Source organism: Sturnus vulgaris, chromosome 2, assembly GCF_052056855.1.
Source record: "Sturnus vulgaris isolate bStuVul1 chromosome 2, bStuVul1.hap1, whole genome shotgun sequence".
Taxonomy (NCBI): domain Eukaryota; kingdom Metazoa; phylum Chordata; class Aves; order Passeriformes; family Sturnidae; genus Sturnus; species Sturnus vulgaris.
Window position 1 is genome coordinate 47,370,008 of NC_142244.1, and position 27,420 is coordinate 47,397,427.

General features: G+C 41.4%; 1 protein-coding gene across 1 annotated transcript in view; it reads right to left on the minus strand.

Annotated features, from left to right (window-relative positions):
* Positions 1-27,420, minus strand: part of ARHGAP20 (Rho GTPase activating protein 20) — a 57,948-nt gene that overhangs the window by 14,705 nt on the left and 15,823 nt on the right. Inside the window, 6 exon segments of the mRNA XM_014877651.2 lie at positions 1,241-1,307; positions 4,776-4,853; positions 7,531-7,615; positions 8,540-8,581; positions 10,435-10,584; positions 15,676-15,846. Of these exon segments, the coding sequence (XP_014733137.2) occupies positions 1,241-1,307; positions 4,776-4,853; positions 7,531-7,615; positions 8,540-8,581; positions 10,435-10,584; positions 15,676-15,846 (593 nt within the window).

Sequence of the window (27,420 nt, forward strand, 5' to 3'; positions counted from 1 at the left end):
ATGCTTGGCTTTAACCAGCATCTTTGGGGACTACACAGAGGCAATTCATTTCTGGAGGAGCTTTCACAAATGCCACCGGAAAGATGCTTTTCACACTTGTCTAAAGACCTGGTGGATTAAATATATTAAATGTGGATGCAATGCTAAGATGTTTTAGTTAGCTTGCAGTTAGACTTGAACACTAACAGAATGGAAGAGATGTTATTTGAGATTATAGTACGAAGCTATGGCACAGTCAAACTGCTTCTGATTTGCACCTATGATAGAAGTTGGGCTTATCTAATAAACCTTTGCATAAGTATCAAAAACAGCATCACTTTCATGTCAGATTCTTCTTGTCCAAGGATTGCAACTTGAATTTGCAGTAAGAGTCAGTCAATTAGAAAGGCCTTCCCCATTTCTGAATTTCTCTATAAGGTGCACAAGTTAGACATTTTATAAATATTAATGTCGTTTGACTGCAGTGAAGCATTTGTAGCTAAGGCTGCTTTGAGAAGAAATGCTAAGATTTACTGGGATTAAATTCTCAGAAAAAAATCAGAAAATCCACAAGTTTTTCTTGTTCTAATAATCTGCAAACTCATATAGCACAAATAATGCTGCTCTTCTACAGGGAAGTGCTCTTATTAATGGAAAAGGATTTGTTCTTAGTGAATCATGGGCCAAAATCAAATCACTCCATCCAATCACTTCTGAGATTTGTGTTGATTCCTGTCCTAAAATGTTTTGAAAAGCATTTTAGATAGTGAATAAGCAGAAATTTGTCCTTATCAGAGGGGAGCTGTCAGACAGAACGAGAAATACAGGATTGGAAAGGACCCTTTGAATTACCTGAGCTGTGGAAGAAAAGAACATTTCTCAAGATTGTGCTGAGTTTTGCTGAGGAGGGGAGTAAACAATGTTTATGGAGGTGTAGGAAGACATATAGGAAAGCTGGACAACCTCCAGAAGAGGAGGTGACTGAAGAGGCCAACCCTGCAGAAACACTGGGGCTCATGCAGCAAAACTGGGGCAGAAATAAATGAACTTCTTCAACCTCTTAGTGACATAAGCAGACAATTGCTCTTCAAAACAAAGGATCAGCATTTCTTTAATTCCCCAGATAGGCAAACTTGCGTGATAGGGAAGTAAGAGAAAAAACAAAACAAGAGGAAACCGAGTATCAGTCTTCTATTTCTTGCTTCCTGCAGCAGTAGTAACTGAGTGAATACTGAAAAACAAAACAATGTCAACAACTTACCAATAAGAGGGTAAGGAGCATGTTCTCTTCCTGAAATCACCCACAGCTTGTAGTCTTTCTCGGAGCCCTTTAAAACCAAAATTAAAAATCAGTTTGTCAGCCATTAGGGACAGGTTCTCACATAGTTTCTCACAATATAAGGATAATCTGCACCTTGCCAGCAGGGTCAAAGGAATCCCCTTTACTTTTGCAGTGCCCAAGTCTGCCACCAGCAAAATTCCTGCAGTGTGTCTCATGTGCAGTGTGGTTTATGTGACCTGTGTCCAGCTCTGAGCAGTGAGAGGTGCTGGAACCCATCACTTCGGAGAAAAAGGGGGAGATTTGCCCCCAGTTCATTCCCTCAGACTGGAGTGACTCCTGGCAGCAGAGGGATGGATGTCAGAGCCCACTTCACTACTCTGCTCCATTCTGTCCCCAGCTTTTCTACATGTCTAAGCAAGGGGAGCTCAGGTTGGTGAGCCAACAGCATCCTGTGACTGACACTGGAGTGCAGGGCAGGAGCACCCTCACCTGAGAGCTGAGCCCACCCTAAAGATGCCAAGGCAAGAATGGCAGCCCCACACTCCTGGCACTCAATGCTGCCCCAAAATCTCGTTGTAGGGCTGCTGCCAGCCTTTCTGTGCAGCCCTTATGTGTGGAAGGACTTGGGACTGCTGGATGGTGTTTTAAGACTACTGAGCCCTCTTTAAAGTGTACAGCAGAGAGGACAAATTTACATCAAAAGAGACAATTTTCAAAAGACTGGGGAGTGTGATCGTTTTTGAAAAGCTGTGATTTAAATCAAATCAAATTAAAGCAAACTCTAAATATTGCCTTTAGCATAAATGTACGGAAGAAAATAGAAAGTGGATAAATACACTGCATTAAAAGTGATCTATTTTACCTTAAATCCCTTTTTGGTGACACTACTAAATCAGAACAGTTAAAATCTAAAAGTTTTCTGGCTATAAAAAGCGATAAATATGTCATTATAGCATTTATTTAGACCCAAAGTTAATTCCTACCTCTTTTTAAACAGACTTGCCTACTATCCTGCATTTTCTGGACCTTCACTCAGTGTTCCTAAGGCTTTTGAGACTCTTCTTTCTTGCTGCATGCACCTGATGTAATGCTGATACACCCAACAAAGCTTTTGCAGTTTGCTCTCTGACTGACAGAGCTTTCTGGCCCATATTAGCACTGCTGTTAAGTCAGTTAGCAGGGGGTAGAAGGAAAATAAATAGGCTTTGGAGACATCTCTGATGCCTCGAGGCAAGCAGCCAGGAACAAATAAATACAGCTGAAGAGCACAAGAAAGGGTATTTGCTTTTCCTTTCACATACATATATGAAAGGGTTCGTTGCTGTGAAGGGGAAGCAGGGGAAGGGAAGAGCCAGTAAGAGTGGTTCCAGGAGGCAGGCTGTTCATCTCCGATTGCAAATGCTGTCCTTTATGGCTTTATGAGGCCATTTGTCAGGATAAATGTGACTGTCCCAGAAAAGTCAGCAAGTGTACTTACAAAGCTGGGAAACCCAAAGCCCTTCCTTCTGCCCCACTTGGTAATTTGGAACAGATGATCAATGCCATTTTGCACGAGCTAGCTGTCATTTTACCAGAGAAACCACAGAGGGAAAAACCCTGATGTGTTAAACCAGAGTGAACTCAGCCAAAGTAATAGCCCCATTAATCACACAATCTGTGAAATGTAGTTTTTATAATTGCCATTGAGAAGTCATGGAGATCCTTTCAAGTGGTTCTCTGTGGACAGAAATAAAAAACCTTGATACAGCATGTAATGCAGAGCTTTCTTGCAGCCAGAACCATCCTACCAGGGGGCTGGGTGTTTGATTGATATACACTCTACAGCTTAATTTATTTAGCTTGTTTGATTTTATTGCTAATCTTATGATACGCCTCTAATGAAAAAAAAAAGGCTTTCTGCTATAAGGAAGCATGTAGTATATTAGTTGGGCAAATAATTCTGCAGGCAAGATTTTACATCTTTCAGATGGCTTTCATTCTTTTTCCACTTGAAATAAAAATGTAAAAAGGAGGAAAAGGTTGATTGTGATACATACAAAAGAACACAATACTGAAACCCAACCAGCTCCTCCTCCTGTTAATCTTACAGTATTCTCTCTAAATACTACATTTTCCTGTTTTTCCTGTACACAAAGTGAGGAAGCATAAATGACACCCATAAAATGGGTAAAAATGAAGCACATCACAATAAAGATTTGCAGTTGTAATAGCACTTAGTGTCCTGATTTTTGGTGCAGAGCAGGGGAGACAATCTGCAATTAAAATCCTGATTTTAATTCACCTTTTATCCTTTTCACCTTGCAATCCCTCTATCAACTCCAGAGATTCCTTAATTAAATGGACTACTGGATTGTGAGCCAGAGCCCCAGCCCTGATGTAAATGAGATGTCTGAACCATAACAAGATGTGTAGACACAAATTGTTGTGCCTGGGAAATGCTAAGCTAGAAGAATAGACTCCTGCATTAAAAGCCTGTATAAATTAGGGATAATGGATGCTGGGGAAGGGAAATTCTGAGGTTACTCCAGCTTTTGCTGTGAGTCTCCAGAAGCCCCAGGGAAGCATAACAGTGGCATTTTGCTTATCATATTTGAACCTCCACACTCAGGGCTATGGTAAGGAAAGATTTGTCAGATTCCATGCAATGAGATCAACATATGCATCACAAGTAAAACATTTTAAAAATCCTGTTACCCAAACAGCAAGCTGATAGACCAGTTAAGGTGCTGCCATCTAGGAGCTTCTGTATAATCACTGGTATTGGTTGGAGCCACATTGGTTGTGAAACATGAGAGAGCCAGAATTCTTGTCCCTGGCACTGATCCTCTACTACACCTGAGGCACTACCTAGTCTGGTTTAAGGCAAAGGAAGCCAGATGAGGCAGTATCTGATCTAGCAGGATCACTGCATCTATCTGGTACACTACCCTGCATTATCATAAGCTCTGTAAAAGCCTTTTCCCAAAACAGTTTCAGGACACTGTTTAAATTGGGTGCATTCAGATTCCATGCAATCACTTAGTTGCATTTGTATCTCACATAGCTCCAAAGGCCCATAGATATTTAGAGTATCTGACTGGGACACTTGAGAGCAGTGCAGTCTGGGGACACAGCTGATCATGCATGCTTGCACAAAACTGAAACCAGCTAACAGGCAGACCAGTAGGCTTCTTGTTCACATTGAAGCATGCAAAAGGAGCTCTATCAAACTCCCACTTCTTGTGTCAAGATATCTCTTCTTAGGCATCAGCAAAAGAGATTTAAAAGCAACTTGAAACATGACTGATCCCTTACAGGAATGAGAGGCTTACTCAAAACTTTTAAGGCACTTGATAATCTCTAGAGGTCTATATGTTAACAAGGCACCTCTGCTGCATTTCAACAACTCTGAGCTACTATGTTAAAGAATTTAATTAATAGTCATATCCTAAAACTTGTAAAAAGTGCAAGGGAAGATCAGATTGTTTAAAGTAACTACAAAGAAAGACTCATTAAAACTGGTGCAAGGACTTACATTAATTCCCAGCTGCTGCAGGGCCATCAGAATGACATCATTTGCTGTATCAACATTGGTTACACTTAGGGTTTTTGACTGTGAACAGAAAAAAGGAGAAGAGGAAAGTGACATTAAAAATTTGGATTTGCAAAGATTATCTGAAGTGCAGTAGCTCTGCATAATTCATTGTTAAAAAAAATGAGAATATCCTGTTAAAATTTTACTTGATAAATAAATTATACTACATAGATAAAGGTCCAGCTGTCTGAGACCAAGACCATGCTTTGTCACATACTTTCTGTATTTGCTTCCTGCTTCTCCAACAGCTCAATCAGAAGAGAATATTACAATTACTGGGGACATGACTTCCACATTAAAATATGCAAGAAGTCAGAACCACTAACTGCACTTTTAGACACTGCATAGGGGAAACATAATGGTTTGATTAATTTAAAAGCATGGAAGTTTCCTTTGAAAAATGAAACATTTCAGGGAGCTTTTTTCAGTGAAATATCAATTGTTAATTTCTGTCCTTTTCAACTGAAGATCTCTGTGGTAATAAAGTATTGTACACATGCTGTTCATCCCCACAACCTTTCCCACATTCTATATAGATTCCTCAAAGCTAGATTTGGCTTAGTGCCAGATGCACTTCCTCTTGGTAATGTTCCATCCAGTCAAAACACGACCTTTCCAGCATCCTCCAGAATCTGCTGATAGGCAGTATGGAAAAGCAGCAGAGACTCCACTTCCTAACCAGCTATGGTGATTAGCACAAAGTGCCAAGCTTTGTGTCAGCCCAAGTGCCACTTTCCACGGGCAGTCTTTCCAGAGTGAGATTTCAGCACCTGCTGCCTGGCACCAGTGCTGCTCCTGTACTGCTGGGCAGTGCTCTGTACCTCAGCTCCATGGGCTGCTCCAATGCTTGCAGCACCACACCCACACTGGCCAGCTTCCCAGCCAATTCCCACACACCAAGCACAGGTCACTGAGCCCCTGTCAGAGGCTGGCTTGGCTCTGCCACCAGGACTACACAGCTTGGGGATTGCAGCTGGTTCACAGCCAGGCTAAAGCCTTGGCAGAACAAAGACAAGCCCAACAACCCACCCAGGCCCACCTGACAGCCCAAAGAAGGGAAGGGAGCAGAGCTGGGATGTAGATGTTTGCTGCCAGTCTCGAAACAGTTTGCAATATCCTGACACTCTGTGCAGCACGTCAGTTTTATGCTGGCCATAAGACATTCAGGTGAAACAAACTCCTGACATTTTGCATTTACAAAGATCTGAGCTGTACCTGAGTGTAAGACCCTGACAGTAACAAGCTGCCATGGCAATGAAAGGAAAGTAGTGAGAATACTGTGTATCTTGCTTCAGGACAGATCTGAATGCTCATACCATAAAAAATTTAACATTTGCCTGAAGCAATGACATCTGGCTCTCAGGAGTAGGTCAGCACATTTGCATAAGTTTTGCTCTTGGCTAGACTATAGTTTGTGCCTTGTATTCAGCCTTCCCGACTGTCCAAAAATGAAATAATTATTGGGCATCTCCAGCTGCTGTAGCACAGGAACCACAGCACCATAAGAACCATGTGCATCACAAAATTTCCATCTGTTCCTTCTGTTTTATTACTGATAATATCTAGACTACATTGTGTTGTTCCTAGGACTGTCAGTATCAAGAGAGCATATATGGCACAAGAGCTAATTATAGCTAAGGAGAAAAGACACTGCAGAAAGCCCCAACAAACCCTGGTACAAGACTGCAACACCTGAGTTCATGTATGATTTATAGACTTTTACACCTGAGCAGACCTTGATCTGCAGTCCTGAATTTGAACTGTCACAATTATTAGTACTGCTTATTAACTTTTGTCTTAGCAACCTGGCAGTTCTATCATTGTTTACCTTAATAATGATTTCCTGGGAAAAAAAAAACAAAGAAAAAGGCAGACTCCTTTATGCTTACATTTATGCAAATATAGAATTCTAAGTGGAGAGTCATTGTTGGGCAAAGACTTACAGTGAAATCTAACTTCTGTAAAAATTTCTTAAGCCCATGCCCATGCTCCTTAGGATTCTGAGCTTCAAATACAGATGTCACAAGCACAGTTAGAAGAAAAAGACAAAAAGCAGAGGAAGAATGGATTGATTATCACAGAATGCTAGTGTATCTCTATGGAACTGGCTACATACAAGAATTTAGCTTAAATTGGTTAAAATTATATAGTCAAAAGGATACAAATCATGCTATGGATGACCTCCCTTTACCATCTACTCTTTGCCTATAAATTCACCAACATCAATTATTTGGTGATTAATATGCTTAAGGCAATTTCAGGGTGTTCTTATACACTGCTTTACTGACTTAAGATCATTATAAACAATAAAAAACCTGCAACTTTGCAGAATTTAATGAAGGCAGCTGTGGGGTTAGGTTAAGTTTTACAGGCAAAAAAAAAAAGGAACATTATATGGACATTTCTGGAGATGCTTATGCATAAATTCTGCTAGAGGCGTTTCTTGGGACTTCACACCATAGTGTCTTTAGTTCATGTGCCAGCACCAGTGTTTCTTACCAAGCACACTGCCTTTAAAATGGAAATAATGTATTAAAGACAGGGAAAAACATTTCAGGGCTGTCTATGACAAGACTTTTCAAGGGGCTGAATACTTAAAGGAGATTGCAAACTTCTCAATATCCAAAGGATTTCAGGTGAATAGCACTCATAGGTGATGTGGATTTAGAGCCCTGTTTAGCTCAAGAACACTTACGTATGCACAAGTTCCAACATCCTTTGCAATTATCGTCAGAGGAATGCTTTTAGGATTGTCTTTCTCCTTCTCTTCTCTTATTCGACTGACAAGGCAAGTACAAAACAAGTAAATTTTTAATATTGCACACATAAATAGCAAGAGGCAGATTTATACAGCAATCAAGCAGTAACTTGGTAAGAAGGAGACTGACTGAAGATGTACTGCAGCAGAGAGATCTCTGAGGCCAAGCAAGCATCCAGCAGTACCTGGATGGGATGCTGACTGGGGCCTCCAGTAATGCCCTCTTGTACTGAAGTTCACTGCAGAAATCAGAGTAAGCAGCAGCAAAGGAGAATAGCTAAAATAGCTAAAAGCTAAAACTGCCCATCATTGTGACACCTCACATTACAGACTCCTACAAAAATCAGAAATCAGTTACATCAGTACAGACTAGCTCAAAGGACTGAACAGGAGAACAGTGAACTGGAAATCATCCCAGCAAAGATGATCAACCAGAAGATCTGGGAGACCAGAAAACAGAACCATCACAAGTAGTTTTCTGTCCAAACACTGAATGAAATAAGACAGCTCTATTTATGTAAATCCTCCCACCTTACCCTCCAGCTTTGGGCATGTTTTTTTCAGAACAAAATACAGCCACCTTGAGCAGCAGAAAGGTTAGAGCAGAGGTTTCTTAGCTGGGCTTGCTTGAATGCCACCACCATGGAAAGAGCTCCAGGCTCAACTCAAGCCATGGTGGCAGAGGCTCCTGCTGCTGTGATGGCAAGGAACAATTTGATAGGAATTGCTACAGTTTTCTGCTGAGCACAGAGAAGCAATTCCCTCCTTGCACAGGGATTGCTGCATGAAAGCACACAACATCTGAGGAAGAAGATATGAGGTTTTTTTTCTTAATATCACTTTGAAAGAGCTTATCTATCATGATGGCATAGACACCACAGCTTGGGAATCACTGGTCTAGACCAAGACTCTTTCCAGTGTTCTTAAAGACCATATAATGAAGTACCTTTGCAAGAAAGACAGCCATGTTTCCTTTTGTTCTGCAGACCTGAAAGAATTAAAGAAAAAAACAGGACAAATCAGCCATCATTCTAATACTAAAATAGTCCTTCCACAAACCACAATGGAATGGACCGTTTCTTTGTTGCAATTCCATAAATACCTACAAAAACTAAGAGGTTTATCCAGATTTGAATGGAAAGTCTGCTTCCCTGCAAAGTCAACTGAAAAGCCTGCCAGGGAGATCAAAAGCCCCAATTATCAGTTTTTGCCACAGAAGGTAAAGCTTCACCAGTGAATTCGGTAGGAAATGTGTTGAGTTCTTAAAGTAATGTCCAAACAGAAGAGGAAAGCACTTTAAGAAAAAGAGCTTAATTCAAAAGTTTAAAGGTATTTCCTCAGGTACACAGATTTATTTCCACTTTCACTATTCTAATTGTCTTCTTATTAATTACGTTTTATCAGCACATCACAAAGTACATATAAGCTCATTGTACTTAGTAGGGTTTAACTTTGGACATTTTGAGGCTTATCTCATTTATTTTTATCTAGTGTATACTTGGAAGGATACAAAGCTGTCCAGTAAAACATGGCTAACAATATGACAGTTCAAGGAATCTAACCTAATTTTGCTCCAACTTTCTTGATTTAAATCATGTCTTAGACGTAGCTGCTATTCCCACTGCTGCTTTTGCAAATCAAGTTTTCCAAATTTCCACAGCAGGCATTTAGGGAACTACAAATCAATGATGCTGCAAGGGAAATGCACTTTATAAATGTTACAAATATGATTCTTGTTTGGTTGTTTCAGTTCTGCTGGACAGATATTTATGCATTCACACATGGCACTTTAGATTCTTCTGTGTACCTCCAGACATCAAATAATTTCACTTCTGTAAAATCTCTGGCTCTTTTGGACTGAAGCTATTGCTTTCCTATTCAACTACTTTCAGTTATCTGTAAAGGATCACATACTGTCTTTAGTTCAAAGCTCCTGTTTATTGGCAAGATTTCAATTGAAAATCAACAGAAAATTTCATCTCTGTTTCAGGACTACTAAGTGTAAAAAACATAAACAGCACAACCAGCTCAAGAGAGTGCAGTTTGTAGACAACATTGTCCTTAGGTATGGACAATGGGACATAGAAATTAAGCCAGATACTTTAGCTTTTGTTCTGTGTTGATAAAGAAGAAAACGCATTTTCCAAGACTCAGGCAAATTAATGTGGCTAAGCAGCTGGGATTTCAGGGGGATGGTGCCCTCCCTCATCTGAAGTGACGAAAGAGCCCTCCTGCTGAGACTAAAATTATCCTAATCACTGAAATTACCTCTATAGCCCTTATGTGCCTAACAGTCAATGCTGCAAAGACAGACCAATTTTTTTTTCCTCTATATTAAAATTCAGAGATTCTGCTTTAAGAGGAATTTCGACATTTTCTCTGGCACAATTAAATTAAAAAAGAGAAATAGGACAAGGTCAGTATTTCTCTGTAAGTTTCCTGCTACTTCCAATACATGGCCTGCTATTTAAAATTGTCTTATGAGAGTGTCTTTGATCCTTTCATTAGCTTGCCTGTTTAATATTTGCAGTTCATCTTAATAATTAGCCAAGGTGTTTGTCGAGTTATACCAAAAAAAGGTAATTTCCACTGAGCAAGTCTGCAGCACAGAAAGTGCTTTGTCAAATCACATATTTTCTCAATTTTTAAAATAATAAGTGAGATGGAAGACGAGGTATGGAGGTCAACTTGCTCGGAACAGTGCAAGGAACTGGTTTAACAATCAGCAAGTTCCTGCTCCCCACATTAATTGGTGCTGAAATGAATCAGTGATAGTCTCATGACCTGTCAGCCTAGAAACATTTATATAATTTATTAAATAAAATATATCTCAGTTCTTACCTGAAATTTGCGACACAGTTTGTGGTGGGCCAGCCCAAAACAAAGGAGCGGTCTGGGTCTGTGCTGCCTTCACACACTTCTTCTGTACAAAATGCTGTCCACATCTCACAGAGACGTGCTTGGCACTTCAGTTTGAAATGAGAGTGTGACCTGCAGGCAGAAATTCACATGAAAACACAGACAGCAGATTAAACAACTAAAGCTTTTCTTCCTTTAGGCACACGTGAGGCTTGCACTGGAGCTGATAGAAGAAGCACTTCTGCTTCAGTTAAAGAAAATGTTTTATTGAGTGCATATAAAAAGTACCAATTTTTCATTTAAATGGGATCAACAAATCTCTTATTTGTGGGATAAACAGATTGCTCCTGCCATCCCTGGACATCTCCCTTCTCAGGGGAAATCTGCCCATGTCTAGAGTTGCCCTCCAAATCTTGCTATGAGGCAAAGATTGCCACTGGTATTTGACTCTCCTTTCAGAGACTTTAATGCCACTGAGGAGTTCACAGCACAGTTCTGCTGCTTAGCTCCAGGGTAAAAAAATTATGATGAGTTTAAGTAGTGACAACTAGGCCAGGGCAAATGAAGCAAACTTGAAGAAAGAACAAGCAGAAAAATGCCGTTCGTGTTAACTACAGCACAGGTCACCACACAGCCTTCACAAACTTTCTACATGGTAGCTTTAGGACATCATTTGGAGAATGAGCCAAGACCTTGTGCATTCTCAAAATATTTACTCATCTACAAGGAAGATACCGAGTTTTCTCAATTTTTAAAAATTTGGCCCTTCCTATCTTTTATGCTATTAAACAATTGAGTAAAGATCAAATTTACAGAATTTCACGTTTTGACTCTAACTCTTTTCTTCCAATATATTTCTCTTTTTAAGTGTTCTTCCTTTGTAGGATTAGTGAGTGCTAGTGCTATGTGAGAAAGAAGTAAAAACTCCCAAAGTCAATCCAGCTCTGTAGCACTACTACAGCCACTTGCTTCAAGTCTTGCAGAATTACCTGAGCTATGGTTCTTCTGGGCCAGCAGGGAAAGGCTGGAGGAAAAGCGTCCCCTCCCTAAAACCAACAGCATGTCAGCTCATCACTGCATTGCAAATGTGGATGGGGACAGTGCTGGGCACCAAGGTGATTAGTGATCTATAAATAAATACTCCAGGTAAGCAGTTTCTTAAGGCTTTGGTACACATGGACTACCTTCTCTGAGATTAGCCTCATTTACAAGGTATTTGATTTGGGACAGACTGAACTAATACAGTCTGAAACATGAAAGCACTTGAACCTGGTGGCTTTAAAGAGGACAGAGATGAACCTGGCTGGTCTGAGTTTTCCAGCTGACATTGTGCCAACAGGTGCAGTGGGATAGTGCAGCACATTCATAGGAAGGTCAAGAAAGAACCATCAGTACATATCAAACCTAAGGCTGTGGTGTCGCCTGCTCAGCTGAACATTTCACCTCTCTTTATCACATTTTGCTACTCAATCAAAGAGAAACTTCAAGTACAGAGCATATTTCAACATGCTTGTTAGCAAATCAGTTTACAATGCAACAAGTCAGGTCTGTCAAGAATATAAAAATAACTGTATTCTGACTGACCATGGAATGAATTGTGAAAATGTAGATCTACAAAAAAATACTGCTTATTAACGTAGATGTTAATAAGTGGATGTCTGGTCTGACTCCACCAAATCAATCTGTTGACCCTCCCTTTCTCCTCAACTTCTTTTTGCCATTACCCAGTACACTGAACACTCTACATGCTGTTTCATTTGTTTAATATTTGCAGTCCATAAAGCCAGATCCCTGCAGTGCCAGTAGTGGGTGTCAGCAGGTTGTTGGCAGAAACATAAGGATGTTCTCCAGTCACGCTTGATGTATATTCTTACCCTGTTTGCCATGCCTAGTCATAGCTTTCAGCAATTATCAATATTCGAGTGGCCTGGTTTCCAGAGGTGCTGAAACAGGAGCCCCCATTAACATCTAGAGAAGCCCAAGTATAATTTTATCCCTATCTGCCATGCCCTTTATGCAATCCATGGCTTCTCAGCATTTGTGAAACATGGGTCTTCACATGGGTCATTTAAATGCCAAAGCATCACCTTTAGAAATGAATATATTGCTGACTAAGGAAGCGGCACGACAGAACATTTAAAAAATGGGTACAGTAACAATCTAATGAGTACTCTATGTTTTTTAAGGAAGTCCCCTAGCAAATGTTACTGTGAATAACAGGCAGATCCCAAATCAACTGAAATCAACAGAAAAATCATGAAAGCCAATGCTGTAGATACTGACACACCCGAAACTATGCCACCTCTGCAGAGTACACACAGTTCCATTTGCTTACAATTGGATACCTTGTAGCCAATAACAGATGGAAGATTATTTTCTCTCTAGCTTTGCTAAGCTCCTTAACTGAACTCTCTGACAAAAGCATTTATGGATGTACTGTAAGACTACTACTGTAATTCCATGTATGAACTCAGCTATTAATTTCTATGTCCAGCCACTTCAGGAAAATACCCTTAAAAGGCACGTGTATGTATGCAGGTGCACATCATAAAGGAGAAAAAGGAAACCATTTCTCTGTGTCTCCCACACCAAAACGAATGTGAGACACTATCACTGGACTGACAGATGCTTGAAAAATTTACTCTGCCAAATAAAAACATACTCTGTAAGAAATCTAATCAATACATAAAAAAGAGTATAACGTTTTACATACTTAACTTTGGTTTAGTTGGAAAAACTCTTTCAATAAATTAATTTGTGATTTAACCCTCACACAAAGGTAGTGAAGGACAGGGCAGCAGAGAAGCACAGCATGTAAGTACCATTCTTATTTTGGTATAATGCATCCTAGAAAACCGTAGGAGTCTGTATTTCAGAAATTATTAGAAAGCAGCAAAAAAATGAATCTACGGGCCCCTTATCCAAAGTCATACATGGACCAGTTACGGAGAGGACGTACCCCTCACAAATTCCAATGGCAATAATCCCAATTTGCTTCCTTTAAGCAGGAGCTCAGTGCTGTACAAGCAGTTCACTTGGCAAGCTCAGAGGACACAAGATACTTGCTCTCTTTAGGAAAAACCTATACCCATTTGCTGGTCCTACAGAGCCTGATTGTGCATGAGCACCATTTGTACAGTGACAGGTCACCTGCAGCTGAGCTCACACCTGCACGGGGCCCAGCTGGACTGAAGATACCTTAGGGGTTCCTATGCCCCAAGCTGAAAAACTACTTAGGACAGAATTATTCACAAGGAATCATTCTGTAGTTAAGTCAGTTTCAACTGTATCATTAATTCTGTCCTAGTCTTACTGCTTTGACTCTGTACCAGCTATTAAAAAGTCAATAGCCATCAACAATCAAGGCCACATAGCCATACACACACTCGGGTTTCCCTTCTAGGAATCAGCATTGGCATTTTAGTGTGAGACAGCTTTAAAAATGCTGATTTTTAAGTAGTATTCATTAGTGACAGCTCTGATGCTTTAATTGCTGACAGGGCAGCTGTAGAGAGAACATCCCAATTAGTTCTTCAAAATACATGAAGTAAAATCACTCAAAATACTATTTTTACCATTTCTAGCAAAGACTTGCTCCCCCCACTTTTTCACATGCAAAAGCACGAATTGTTCTCTTCCACCTTTTTTAAACGTTGTATCTCTTCACCCCATTAAATCACATGCTGTAGAATCTGTTATTACTCCCTGGGGACCAGATTTTTGTGCGGTTACACCAACTAGCGCTTTCCTATGCAAATAGTCCCACTGGGACTCAGCCAAACCTGCAGCAATGTGCAGCTCAGCCTGGGGCTGTAACACAGCTTGTGCTCAGCAGGCTGACCAGGGAGGGGGGGCTTTATCCCTCCTGACTGTACTCATCCACAATTTAGGAGCTAAGCTAGTGGACCATGCCCACTGACTAGCCAGTGGACAGAGAGAGAGAGACCCTCAAGAGCATGACTCCCCTCACCCACTATCAATGCTCTTTCAGCATAGGTGAGTTAGCCACAGTAAGGAGCTGGTTTTGCCTCACTGACTGTAAGAGGAACCCAGAAACCTATGTAAGGTGCAAGTATTTCACTTTACAGCTGAAATTAGGTGAGGTGAATTCCACCCTAAACCAGCAACAAACAAAAATCAATACAGTAACAATGCTGTTACTGTTAGTGCTGGTAGAATACCAAGATTTCCCCTAAATATCCTTATGCTCTCCACCCACCCATAGTGGAACATGTTTCGTGTAAAATATCCTGTGTTGTCACATCACATCAAATGAGGGAGTTCAGCTGGGGGGGTTATGTTTACTATGTGTGATTCAAACAGACACAGCTTGGATTTCTACAGAAAACACAGATTTCTTCTGGCTTTTCCCAGAAGCCCCTGAAACAATTGCTTAAGCAAAACGACACATTGCAAAAGCCCAGGATTCACGCTGAGTTTGCCCACCCTGTGAAACCACAACACAGTGCCTAACAGAGAGTGAAGTTACATCAGGATTTTTTATTATTATTTCTCCATAACCCATAACAACAAGTGAAAGCATCCTCTAAAATTGCCTTAAACCACAAATGCCGTATGAAACTGGCATGTTAGACACAGCTTGTAAATGTGATTTAATTGTGAATGGTAGAGTGAATAATCAGAGCTCAACAGCAAGCCTGATTACACATGAACACTACCCACACTGCTCAGCATGGCTTTCCCTTCCCCATGCTCCTTCTGGCACAGGACAACCTACAGAGACAGACACTGCAGTGCCGCCTGCAATCTCTATTTTTATACAATTGTTCATCCCTGGTGTGTATCAAAGCAGATTCCAGGTAAGGGTTAAAACCTCCAATCCTTCTACAACACAACCACTGGTGTTATTCAAACTCCACAGGACTGAAGATGACTTGTCTAAAACGAGAAGTTGGAGGCAGCACACTGGACGTAGCTGAGCGCCAATGAGTCTTTTGTGACACTGCACTCCCAAAGCAGAGAAGATGATAGAAAACAAGAAATGTATCAAAGAATATCTGATATTCTTCCACAAAATGCTGCATCCTGAAATTCCTTTACGGCTATATGGTTTTCAAAGGTCCCTGGAGAGGCCAAAATAAAACATTTCCTTATAATTTAGGGAAGATTTGCTACTAAAAAAAGCATTCTGGAAATCCATGCTATGTTCCACTGAAGAAAAGGTCTGCTCTGCAGGAGCAGTGCCTGAGGGGCAATACTCACTTGGACTTGGCAACAACCAGAAGGTCTGTGAAGAGGAAAAGGTGTCGCTCCTGGGTTTGCAGACTCGTCTTCAGCTGCACGTGGCCGTCCAGGATGAAGGTTCGGTTGTGGCAGATAAAAGACTGCACAAGGGGCCATGCCTCTGGGCTAATGGGGGACAAGCAGCCTTCCCTGCAAAAGGGCATCAAATAAACAGAATACAGGAAAGCAAATCAGCTACTACTCAGACTGTGAGCAAGAACCAGGCAGTGACTTCCCATATCTGCTGCCAAAAAGTAATTTATTATTTGACTACATTTCAGTGAAAGGTGAGAGGCACTTACAGGATAATTCAGCAGTCAGATTCTGACACAAAAATCTGTTAGAGACTGTCCTCACTGAACCTTTACAGCCCAAGCTGTAAAAGCTGTAGTATTTGTCATGAGTAGCATTTAGCAAAGGACAACAATATATACACAGTCCTCCCCATTTTGGCTATTTGTATTTGTTTCCCTTTGTATTGAAGCCTCAGAGAAAATACTTCATCTCCTGTAGGCTCTCCAAAAAGAAAGAGTACACATATGCAAAATGAGCAGATAACTGCACACCCACCTTGATCAGAATAGGACTCAGGGTTAAAAACCATTTACAGAAATTATTCAGAAACAATGACAAATACAAGGTGTTACTGAACCTTGCTAGAGACACACGGTGTACTCGATGCAACATGAGAAGGCTGCTCAGCCTCTCTCTCTCCCAGCACACAACCAACAAGCATTGAAGTAAGGTCCTGCTGCAGGGTTTGCTTGTGTGACTGGAGTACAGCTATGCTGCTGGGTAATCCAAACTCAAGCTTGTGGGGGAAATACCAGGCTCCCTCCTAGAAGACATTGATCTTTGCTAAGGAGGTATTGAGTAAGTTGCAGCCCAAGGTGGAGACATGACTCTCTCAAACTCTCCTGATACAACTGTTCTACATAAAGCAGCTGAATAGTTATTGAAGCAGAAATAGATTTTCTCTAGCATGATGGTCAGCTTACTCACCCAGACAGGATATTCCTACTTTCTGAGCCTTGCTCTAACAAATGACCATTTATATGGAGCCAAACCAAATGTGTGAGGGTCTGAGAGGAGGACACTCCTTCTCTAGAGCTCCCTAGAAACTTGTAGCAGGTCAGGCTCTCCCTTGGAAAGCCAGAGGCATGGCCTCAAGTTCTCACACAAAGCTGAGAGAACTGAACCTGGGTCTACTATACCCTGGTGTACCTTAAATAATGAATTTCTGGATTACATCCAGGAACCATCAGTATCTTTATTCATGATTTTAAAATTCAACTTTTCAATTATTTGCCTTCTCAAGAGATGCCTCCAAATTAACCATTTCTCTCTGGCAAAACGAATCAGTTCAATTTTTATTCAAATGCATTTACTTCTTTTTTTTCTTGTTAAAAAAATCAAGCTAACATTTGGCAGGATCAGCTTGGCAAGGGCAGGCTGATATGAACAGCTCTGCAATTCCAGTTTATTCCTGGTCCCACTGGAATGAACAGCAAATATCTAATGACTTTTCTGGGAGAAGAAATGGAGCTTATATGGTGAAAGTCACAAAACAAACAGGTGGGAAATGAAAGAAAACAAGAGCAAGCTCAGGAAACCTTCAAAGAAGGTCATAAACCTCTCTTAGAGCCTGGATGGCTCATGACCCTCCTCTCCTTGATACTTGTGGCTGGATTATGCAGAAAGTTATTTAGGAAATCCTAACAGCTGGAGGAGAAAGGATAAGCTTTAAGACTGGCCTACATTATCAGCACATACTTTCACTGATGTATAAGGAGCTGGCGAGGATCTCTACCTGCTGGGAAGGGCCTTGGATTTACCCTTGGATTCCCCTTTCTGGCTGGGAGTCTTCAGTTTTCAAAAGAATTCCTCAACTTATTTTGTCTTAAACTGTGCCTTAATCTTGTATTTCATTACCTACCCCTTCAGGTAAGTGAGAAAGAAGAGGAATGACTTACAGAATGCATAATACAAACTTAATTTATTTGATCATTCCTATGCAGAAGGGGTGTCCAGGAGTGTGGAGGTTAAAGCAGAGGAAGGAATTTTCGTCCAGCATAACAGGAATACACACTGTGTGCCCATCAACAGGAGCCAGGGGAACAAGCACCTCTCCTACCCTGCCATTCCCATGGCACTAGAAATTGCCACCTCACCAGTTCATCAATGAGTGTTAAGTAACTGGGACTGCATTAACTCCCTAGCAGCACTTGGCACAGAAACTTCAGCAGAATTCAAGAATGCTGATGAGTCTACCTGTGTGAAAGCCATGCATGGCCTCTACCTCAAAGATTAAATCAGGGATATGCTCACCTGTACTTGAACCCAGTAATAACAATTGTGAGGAAAACCCTTTTCATGTTACACTGCTGTAAGCATTCTTACAATCGTAAGGTCTGGCTTTTATGTCTCCATATAGGCAATTCTGTTTGATTATTCCTATTTGTACGTTTTCTACATCATGATACATAAGCCCAGGAGTCTCTCAAATTAAACTAAGAAAAATCTTTGCCATGTTGCTACGCAAATGAAGGTGTAGTAGGTTTAGTAATGCAGGGTCAAGCAAATTGAACTGTCTTTTGAGCCAGTGCCTTTCAAGCACATCTATCAGCTGAACTCTAATAAGCACTCTTGCATGCACTAATATTAGAACTTACCTGATAAGCCTTATTAAAAAAAAAGTGCCAATATTTTCTTCAAAGTGGAAAAAAAAAATCAAAGCCATTAATTTAGCCAGAATCTTCTAACGCCCAGAAACAAGGAACATGGAGGAAATTCATGTCAGCAGTGACAGAAATGTCTTTTGGAAAGCAGGCTTTTGATCCTCTCAATTAATGTTCCTTTGTTACAAGACATGAATGAAACCCAAGTGTTGTTACACTGAAGAAAATGCAGATCAGCAATATCCTCAGGCATAGGGATTTATATGAGAGAGGTATTTTTGCAGCTCAGTTTTTAACGGCTCAATGATTTTTCTCGCCATTAGATGGGTCTAATTTTGAAAAAGTGCTAAGTATGTAAATACTGATTATTTGAAAATTCCTTTCAATAAAATTAGGCAAAACCCAGGTCAACATGATTTCTGATATAAATAAAAAATTAAACTCGGTGATGTAGGGCTCTCTCTGCCTTTGCTGTGTTTTCCTAAAAATCACTTTATGATTAGCACATGTAGAAAACCCACACAGTAACATCTTTCCATTTTGGTAGAAAAAAAAGAGCTGTCATCCAGCTTAAGAATGTTAAGAAGGAACTGTGAACTGATTCCCGAAATATGGGGTTAGATGGGGATCCTGTAGAACCAGCACTCAGTCATGTCCCATTTTGCGAGGAAGCAAGGCTGACATGATGTTTTGATGGCACTGCCATTATAAAACTCTAGTCTTAAGTGGACTTTTTCTAAAAGCACTATTTTGGGGGTCTTAAATTTCCATGTGTGATTTTAACTAAGGAGAAAATTTTGTAATTTGAGGATATCTACAGAGATATTCTTGAGCTCTTCAGGAAAAAAACTAAAGTTACTGTGCTGGATGAAACTAGTAGAAAGATAATTGAAGATTTCTCTCTGGGTGTTTCCAGAACATAAATTTTTCAAATTAATCAAAATAGTAATTTTGTGCCTGTTCAAAAGATACTATGATTTAAAAGACCACTTCAATTTTGTAGGTGAAACATATGAGGCTGAAATCTACAGCAGTCAGCCAAATAATGAAAAACACATCTTGGCTGCATTTGGTGTGAAAGCAAACATCAGAGCTCACTTCATTGATCCTTTATTTACCAGAAACCACAGAAACACAAAAAATACTTCTTCCCCCTGAAGAGATTCCTTGGGGTTTCCAATAAAGCTGACACCCGAATGGCATTACCCACAAAATGTTTATTCTTGGTGTCAATGGAGACGTCAGCTTTATTCTCTGTTTGTAGTGAAAACAATGAAAGAAAATATACTTTTTGAAGGAGAGCTCAACAAGCCATGCTAAGTGGTTACTAAACCCATGATCCAAATGTCATTTATTCCAGTAGGAAGCTTTCCCCTGATTTCAGCTGATGATGACTTCAGCCTATCACGGGTTTAGATTAAGCTCTAAAATGCCCCATGGGAACAACCTGTTCCAAGGTAGCTAAGCTGGAATGAGCTGCTGCAGGTATCTCAGCTATATGACATCCCTCTCACAGATTGCTCATGCTCCATCCTAAACCTCACTCCATTGTTTTGGTTGTTGTTCTCTGCCAGAACTTTTCACCACTGATGATCTCTCTGCAGCCACAGAAGTTGATTTCCTCTCACGACGCAGCACCAGTGCTCTCCGCACAACTGATACCTATTGAAATAAAATGCCATTTCTCTTTTTAACCTCTGAAGTCCTTCTCAAGATGTAGGTGAGAAATTCACCTTTTCATCAGCAGAGCAGTGCAATGATAGCCATTCAAAAGGCTGAAACCTGAACCAGCCTAGCCATGTGTGAGCCTGTACTTGGTCTGTCAAACACATACATAACACCTTTCCAACTTCCTCTAATATTGAACAACTTGGCCTACACTCACTTTACAAATATGTACTGTAGGTATAAATCCTGCAAGCCTCCACTGGTGCTGAAGCTCAAGTAAGGACCAGAGGCTCTTTCCAGTTTTCATACAATCAATCATAGAATGATAGAATATCCTGAGGTAGAAGGGACCCATAAGAATCATTCAATTGCAGTGTCACAGAATAGCCTGGGTTGGAAGGGACCTTTAAAGGTCATCTGGTCCAACACCCCTGCAAAGAGCAGGGACTCCTTCCTCTACATCAGCTTGCTGTGAGTCCTGACCAACCTGACCTTGAATCTTTCAAAGCATGGGGTATCTTAACGCTCCTCAAGGAAATTTATCTTATAGGCCACCTTTAGGTGCTGGAAGGCTGCTCTAAGGTCTCCACAGAGCTCTTCTCCAGGCTGAACAGTTCCAACTCTTCCTCTTAGCCATAGTCAGCCTTTCCTCTTAGGAGAGATGTTCCATCTTTCCAGTAATCTTCATGGCTTTCCTCTGCTGGCTCCAATAGGATCATTTTCTTCTGTGCTGGGGACCCCAGAACTGGACACAGAATTCCAGGTGGGGTCTCACCAGAGTGGAGTAGAGGGGGAGAATCCCCTTCCTCGACCTGCTGCCCACACTGCTTTTGATGCTCCCCATGACATGCTTAGCCCTCTTGGCTGCCAGGGTACTGCTCACTCATATTCGACTTGTCACTGACCAGGACCCCCAGATCCATTTCCCCTGGGCTGTTTTCCAGCATCTCACTCCCCAGTCAGTCTGTACATCCACAGTTGCCCCATGCCAGGTGCAGAATCCAGCACTTGCTCTGGTTATACTTCATGAATTTGCCTACATCTCTCTGCACGGCCTCTCTGCCTTCCAGCCAGTTCCTCCCAGTTTGGTGTCATCAGCCAACTGATGTAAGTGCACCTGCAAGTCCTGTGTCCAAGTCATTTATGAAGACAGTGAAGAGGATCTGCCTAAAGTAGAGCTTGCAGCTTGCAGCATAAATCTAACCTTGTTTTGGCTACAAGCTAGAGAGCCCACCAAGCAGAGCACCTGCTCACCTTCCTCACAGTGTTTAGAGACATCAGACTTACTTTGTAGATCTCAAATGCCAGTTTTGGACGGCTCTAAAGAATAAGCAATTTATCCTTTAGGAAAAATAAAGCAAATGAACTTTTATCTTCAGCATCTCTCAGTAAAGCTTTTCCTTTACCATCGCTGGAGCAGCCCACTGAGAAAAGCAGGAGCTACTCACATCCTTTCAAGGCTATGCTGTGAAAACATCAGCTATCTGCACCACAAGAAATGTCTACAGTTCAGCCCACATTACAGATTTTTGCCAAGATGGATTATCAGTCAGGGAAAACATGTCATTTGTGACCAGCAGATACCCCCAAAAGCGAGCAAGATCTAGAAGATAAGTTCCTCCACCTTCTTAATAGAGCTTATATTGGAAATCAGGTAACAATACTTGCACTTTTTTTCTGTGCCTCCCACTCTGACACTTAAACTTCTAAAGAGTTCTGTGAGAAGAAACTTCAATAGGAGCTTAATAGATGGTTTCCTTGGTGTTTTGCTAATGAGGCAGGACCTGCTAACTGGAGCTTGGAAGCCAAGATGGTTTACTGCTGGAAATCTGTTAACACATATTACCCATATTGTGGCTAAGAGGGTGTTTTGCATTCAAGGTAATTAGCTTAATAAGGTAGAGAGAACAATTCTTTAATTAACCGAAAGCAAATAGGTCGAATATGGTGTGCAAGAGCTTGCTAAATAAGGTGAGATAAGGTGGAACAAAAAATCCAACCAAATCTGTAACTCAGCAGTGAGTATTGACTCACCTTGCAGCACTCCTTATAGTGCACCAAAGGGCAGTGTTAAGGTTTCAGGACTTCAACACACATTGAATTTCATCATAAATGGTAATCTGGATGTGACTTGAACTGTATTCTAGCCAACTTGACAAAATCATTGCAGATTTTGCCAAAATAATCACACAAAACAGATCATTGTGTTCTGTACACCAAAGGAGAAGAGTGAAAAACTAAATGAAAGAAGAGCTTTTCTTCTACACTGAAAACAACTGTCCACGCTTGGGCCTGAACACAGGACAATGGAGATAGTCCTGTTCATGCTCCTGCTCAATTTAGTTTCTATCATGCTGGCAGCTTATTGAAGAATATGGCTTGAAGAATCCTCAGGCTAGAACGGCCACAAAGAGAAAGGAGGCTACAACTGCACTCCACCCATTTGCAGATCTACCTCCAAAATCTGGCAGCAAGGGGCTTTGTCTTTGAAAAACAGTTGAGGAACAAGCAAAGCCCTGTGTAAGTTCTTGACTGTTCCCTCAAACCAGCTACAGATGGAAAAGGGAAGAAATAGGAAGACAGCACTCCTCAATAACACTATGTATCTGGAGATGTCCTTGTGACAGCTTCTGGCTTGGCACAAACTATCCATAGAGTAAGGAGTGGAAAACTGGGATGCCAAGAGCCATGCCCATTTCCCATGACTTGCTCAGTCCAGCCTGCTCCATCTCCACTGCCTGTTCACCAAGACCACACAAAGCCCTGCTGGCCTCAGGGACAAGCATTCACAGCTCCCATTGCTGTGAACAAGGTAACACAGACAAGGCTCACCCACACGGAGCAATCTGCAGCTCAGAGCCCTACTTAGACAGGCAGATATATATATAGCTATAGATATATATAGAGATATATAAAATCCTCTGCATTTTTAAAGGTGCTAACTGCTTCTTTCTGCCACTGCCTCTGAACCACAACTAGTGCCCTCAGCAAGTTGCCCACGTGCTCAGGATCTGCCCACTTCAAATCTTCGTGATCCTGAATATGCACTTCATCTACATTCGTACAGCACTTTATTGTAATACATAATAATTATACTTCGAGGGCGAAAGACAGCACAAAAGGTATAAGCTCAGAGGGTAGGAGTGTTTTCCAGGAAGGTGGTAGGTAAGATGTGGGCCAACACAAAGATAGTATGCAGTTGTAAACTTACCCGGACTATTTATAGAAAGGACTTTAATAAACAAGCATAAAACTCCCTCAATCATCTGGGCTGCCAACCCATTTCTGAAAATCTGCTGTCAATTGATCCCTGCTATGCCAAGGGAGCTTCGTTCTGAGGATGCTGGGCATGTTTGCATGCTGTTATCTTTGGTAAATCTTATGCAGTTGAAGCAGCACTTTGTGAAAACAGTGCAGCATTCCAGAAATAGCAAGTCTATTTTCTGCAGCACTCCTTTAAAGTCCCCTAGGCCATCACCGTTGCAGGTACAGTAGCTTTTGTACCATGAAACAAGTGAGATCCACCTTTTTCAAAGAGCATTAGTTGCTAAGTTTTACAATGTCTGATTCTACTTTACAAGTGTTCTTTGCTGGTTGCAACTTCTATTTTACAAGTCATGTATTTGAACAGATATGGGGCAGTCACCCCTCACCCCTGCGTTTTCCCTTATGGACTGTGCCTCTGGATCTCACAGGGAGTCCCCTGACCTGGAGCATGTATCAGCCTCAGTTCACAGCCTCCAGCACAGGGCTGTCCTCACTCTACCCAGGCAAGCAGCTGGACCTCAGAAAATCACACACAAGATCAAGCACTGAGTCCCAACAGGGTCACAAAAACTTCAGACCAAAAGGTGCTGCAACTCCAGTGCTGGCAGGGCAAGCACAAGCCTGGACAAAGGAAGGACGATGTATCTTAACTGAGATTGGGAGCAAGTTTTACTCAGATAAATAGACAAATTTACATTTTAGGGCAGAAATCAAGGCTAAAACTTATATTTATGAAATTGAATATCACTCCTCTGCTTCTAAAACTCAGTGTGCACATTTTAATGCAATATATATTGAGAAAAATATTCCAACTTAAATTATAATAGGATTCTAAAAATTGTCTTGTATTATCTCTGCATGATGTCAAAACCTTATGAAACATAATAAAAATTATTATGAAGAATAAGATGGTTTGCACGAAATGTTTCAGGTGCTGAGGCACATAACCAACTACTTTTCCGTAGTCTGGCTGTAAAATATCACATAGCTGTAGGGTAAAATGCATCATTAAAACAAAATCCTCACACTTCTCAGGATGGAAGCTTGGCAGCTTAACTGTAAACAAAGCTGCACTTAAGTAATTTTTACATAGCCAAAAGGACAGTATCCTCTGCAGAGCAAGCATTCACTACAGCGTGGAGGCTGGAGACAAGAAACACGCTTGTGGTTTGGTTTGCTTCCAAGCCCTTTTGTTTTATTTTAACAAACAGCTGCAAGGTGTTTACTCCGCAAATTTAACATAAGGGTAAAATTCTCTATTGGTATAAATTAGCACCACACGTTTTGGTCATATTTTGCATATTTCCACCAGAAAATAATTTAGGGCAAGTTATTTAAATCCTATTGAAAAGCTCTTGCAGTGTGGGTGTTCTCCAGTCTGCTATGCAGGAGTCAACAAGTTCAAGGGGTTTTGGTCTAAAGCCCCCTGAGCGAGGGAGAGGTTTGGGAGAGGTCACATTCGTATGCAGAAGTCAATAAAAGCTTTTTGGCCTTTGGGAGAATCAATCCTCTGTTCACTACTGCAGTTCCCACTCACTTGTACTGACTGACATAGCAGCACCACCTTGAGTTACTCTCTCTTTGGAGTTGTACCAGGGAAATGCCATTCCAGGCACTGTCTACCCAAAAGATTTCATTGCTCAGAGCAGAAAAAAAATCACCAAAAAAGTGACCTTTGGGGGGAAAAAGGAAAGATAATAAAGAAAAAAATAGGAAAAAAAAGTAGGATGAACTGAAGGGGAAGAAAACCCCAAAACTTAACACCTCAGCTCTACAGTTCTGCACCATGGTTATCTGGGCTTTTCGGAGCTTCTCATGACCTACAAGAATCCTGGATGCACATGCTACCTTTGCTACTACCAACCAAGCTTCTTCCTACCCATTCTGAGGAGGCATACAGAGGAGCACTCTGGGATCTCAGTCCCACTAGAGATCCAGTGCTATTTTAGTCAGCTGAAGGGATAAGGTTTTTGTCCCACCTTAACTTTTCTGAGACGTAGTAATTTCAGTTAGGCTAATTAATCCCACTTAATCACAACTGGAACATTTAAAAGCCTGGCTCAACTCCATTGACTTTGACTCACCTCATGGATGAAACTGACCTTTTATTCAAAAGGGGTTTTCATATATCTTCTTGTAAAGTATATTACAAGAGTTCAGCATAGGTCATATAGCAGCCAGGAATTCTGGGTTACCAAAAATATCTAGGACAGATCTCTACAGAAACAGGTAATTTAAAGCTGGTATGCACATGAGGTAAAAGACTGGTGTGGACATCTTTAGAAATCCTTTCTGGACCATCATGGATAGCTGTCAGTGAGCCTACATGTTTCTGCTGACCCTAACATCTCCAGCTATATGCCACACAGGCTGTAGATGGGCAAGAGTAAGGCACTTGTGTGACCATGTCCTTTCAACAGGGAAATGGCATCTTCTAGTTGACTGCCTGGGTTTACTGCCTGTCAGTCACCTCACTCAGTTATTGGGTAATACCAGTGGGGCTGCTCATGATCTCTCAAAGTTTCACTGCTCAAGAGTCCTTCCCCTTTAGGCTCTGACTTTCCCATTAATGAAGAAGCAATTCAGATAGGTAGGTTGAGATTAGATCTTAGGAAGAATTCTACACTGTGATTGTGGTTAGACACTGCCACAGGCTGTCCAGAGAAGCTGCAGATAGCCCATCCCTGGAAGTGTTGAAGGCCAGGTTGGATGGAACCCTGAGCAACCTGGTATAGTGGACAGTATCCTTGTCCGTGGCAGGGAGCTTAGAACTAGATGATCTTCAAGGTCTCTTCCAAGACAAACCATCCTATGATTCTATGAACTCAGGGAGCAGTGGGGTGAACTCCACAAAGCCCCGCCATGGACATGAAGAGAGGATCTGCTCAGCCCCTCTATTGGTTTCAGTTTGTAAGGATCACTTCTCTGAGAGAGATGACCAATATGGGTGCCAGCATGGAAGACAGGACTGTCACTTCACCTATCCAGCTGTAACAGGAACAAATCTGGCTTGGCTTTGCCTCCAGGACTTTGAATTATATTTTGATACTTGTACTATAGCACAGGAATTATCCTATTACAGTGAAGAGATTACTTGATATGCCTGCTGCACTGCCAGCTATAGCAAGGGTAGTGACCCAGATTCCTTATGAACGTGCAAGGAGCCATATGCACCTGTTTGCTCTCCCATAACTAACTGCCCACCTATTTATTCAATGAGTTTTTCACACTGCTACTTGGGCAGGTTAGTTAGAGGTTCCTACTCCACTAGTGATCTGAGCTGGGGAAGAAAACTGATAGAGGATCGCCTACATCTCTATGTCTTATGAAGATAATTACCTGCTCAGTGCAGCCAACAGTTATGTTGTACTGGGATGTGCAAAAGCAAAACTCCAGGTGTTTGGTAAGCTCTCTGGTCAGCAGGACAGTGTCTAAAGAACTCAAGAGGCACTTGAGAGGTCAGGAAGCCTCTGAGATTATGTCTTTCTGTCACAAGTTTAGAGTCTTGCCCTTAAGGTTTATTATCCTTCATTATCCCCATTACTCAAACACTAAAGAATGGGTACAGAAGATATCTAAATACAGACTGTTACTCCCACAATGTGATTAAAACCCCTCACCAGCAGCTTTGTGCACCAAGAAGATGCATCTGGACCAAGAGAAGCAACTCCACTATCAGCCCAAAGGAGAATCCAAAGGGTATTTAACGCTGGCCCTTGCCAGAGGTGAGAGCACCAGAGGCTGCACATCAGCCTGCACATCATTAGAGCCTTTCTGCTTGTTTACACAAGATAAATTATCACAAAGAAGACTGAGCAAGTTGGTCTGTGATTTCCTCAGGTATGCTGTTGCCCAAACTGCTTGGCCAGACTGTCACTTGGCAGAGATTTTATTGTCTAAAATCAGCAATACACAATGGCTGGACAACAGCTGCATTCTGCCAGACCTCAAGGCCTAATCCAAAAAGTCCTTTAAATGGGCTGCAGCCAAAAGCACATGTGGACACTGAGACATCTGGACAAGCAGAGCTCTGTACTCATCCTGATGAGCACTGCCCCTCACTGTCTTCATACTGCCACAACTTTCTCCAAAAAGGAATCAGCTTAAGGCG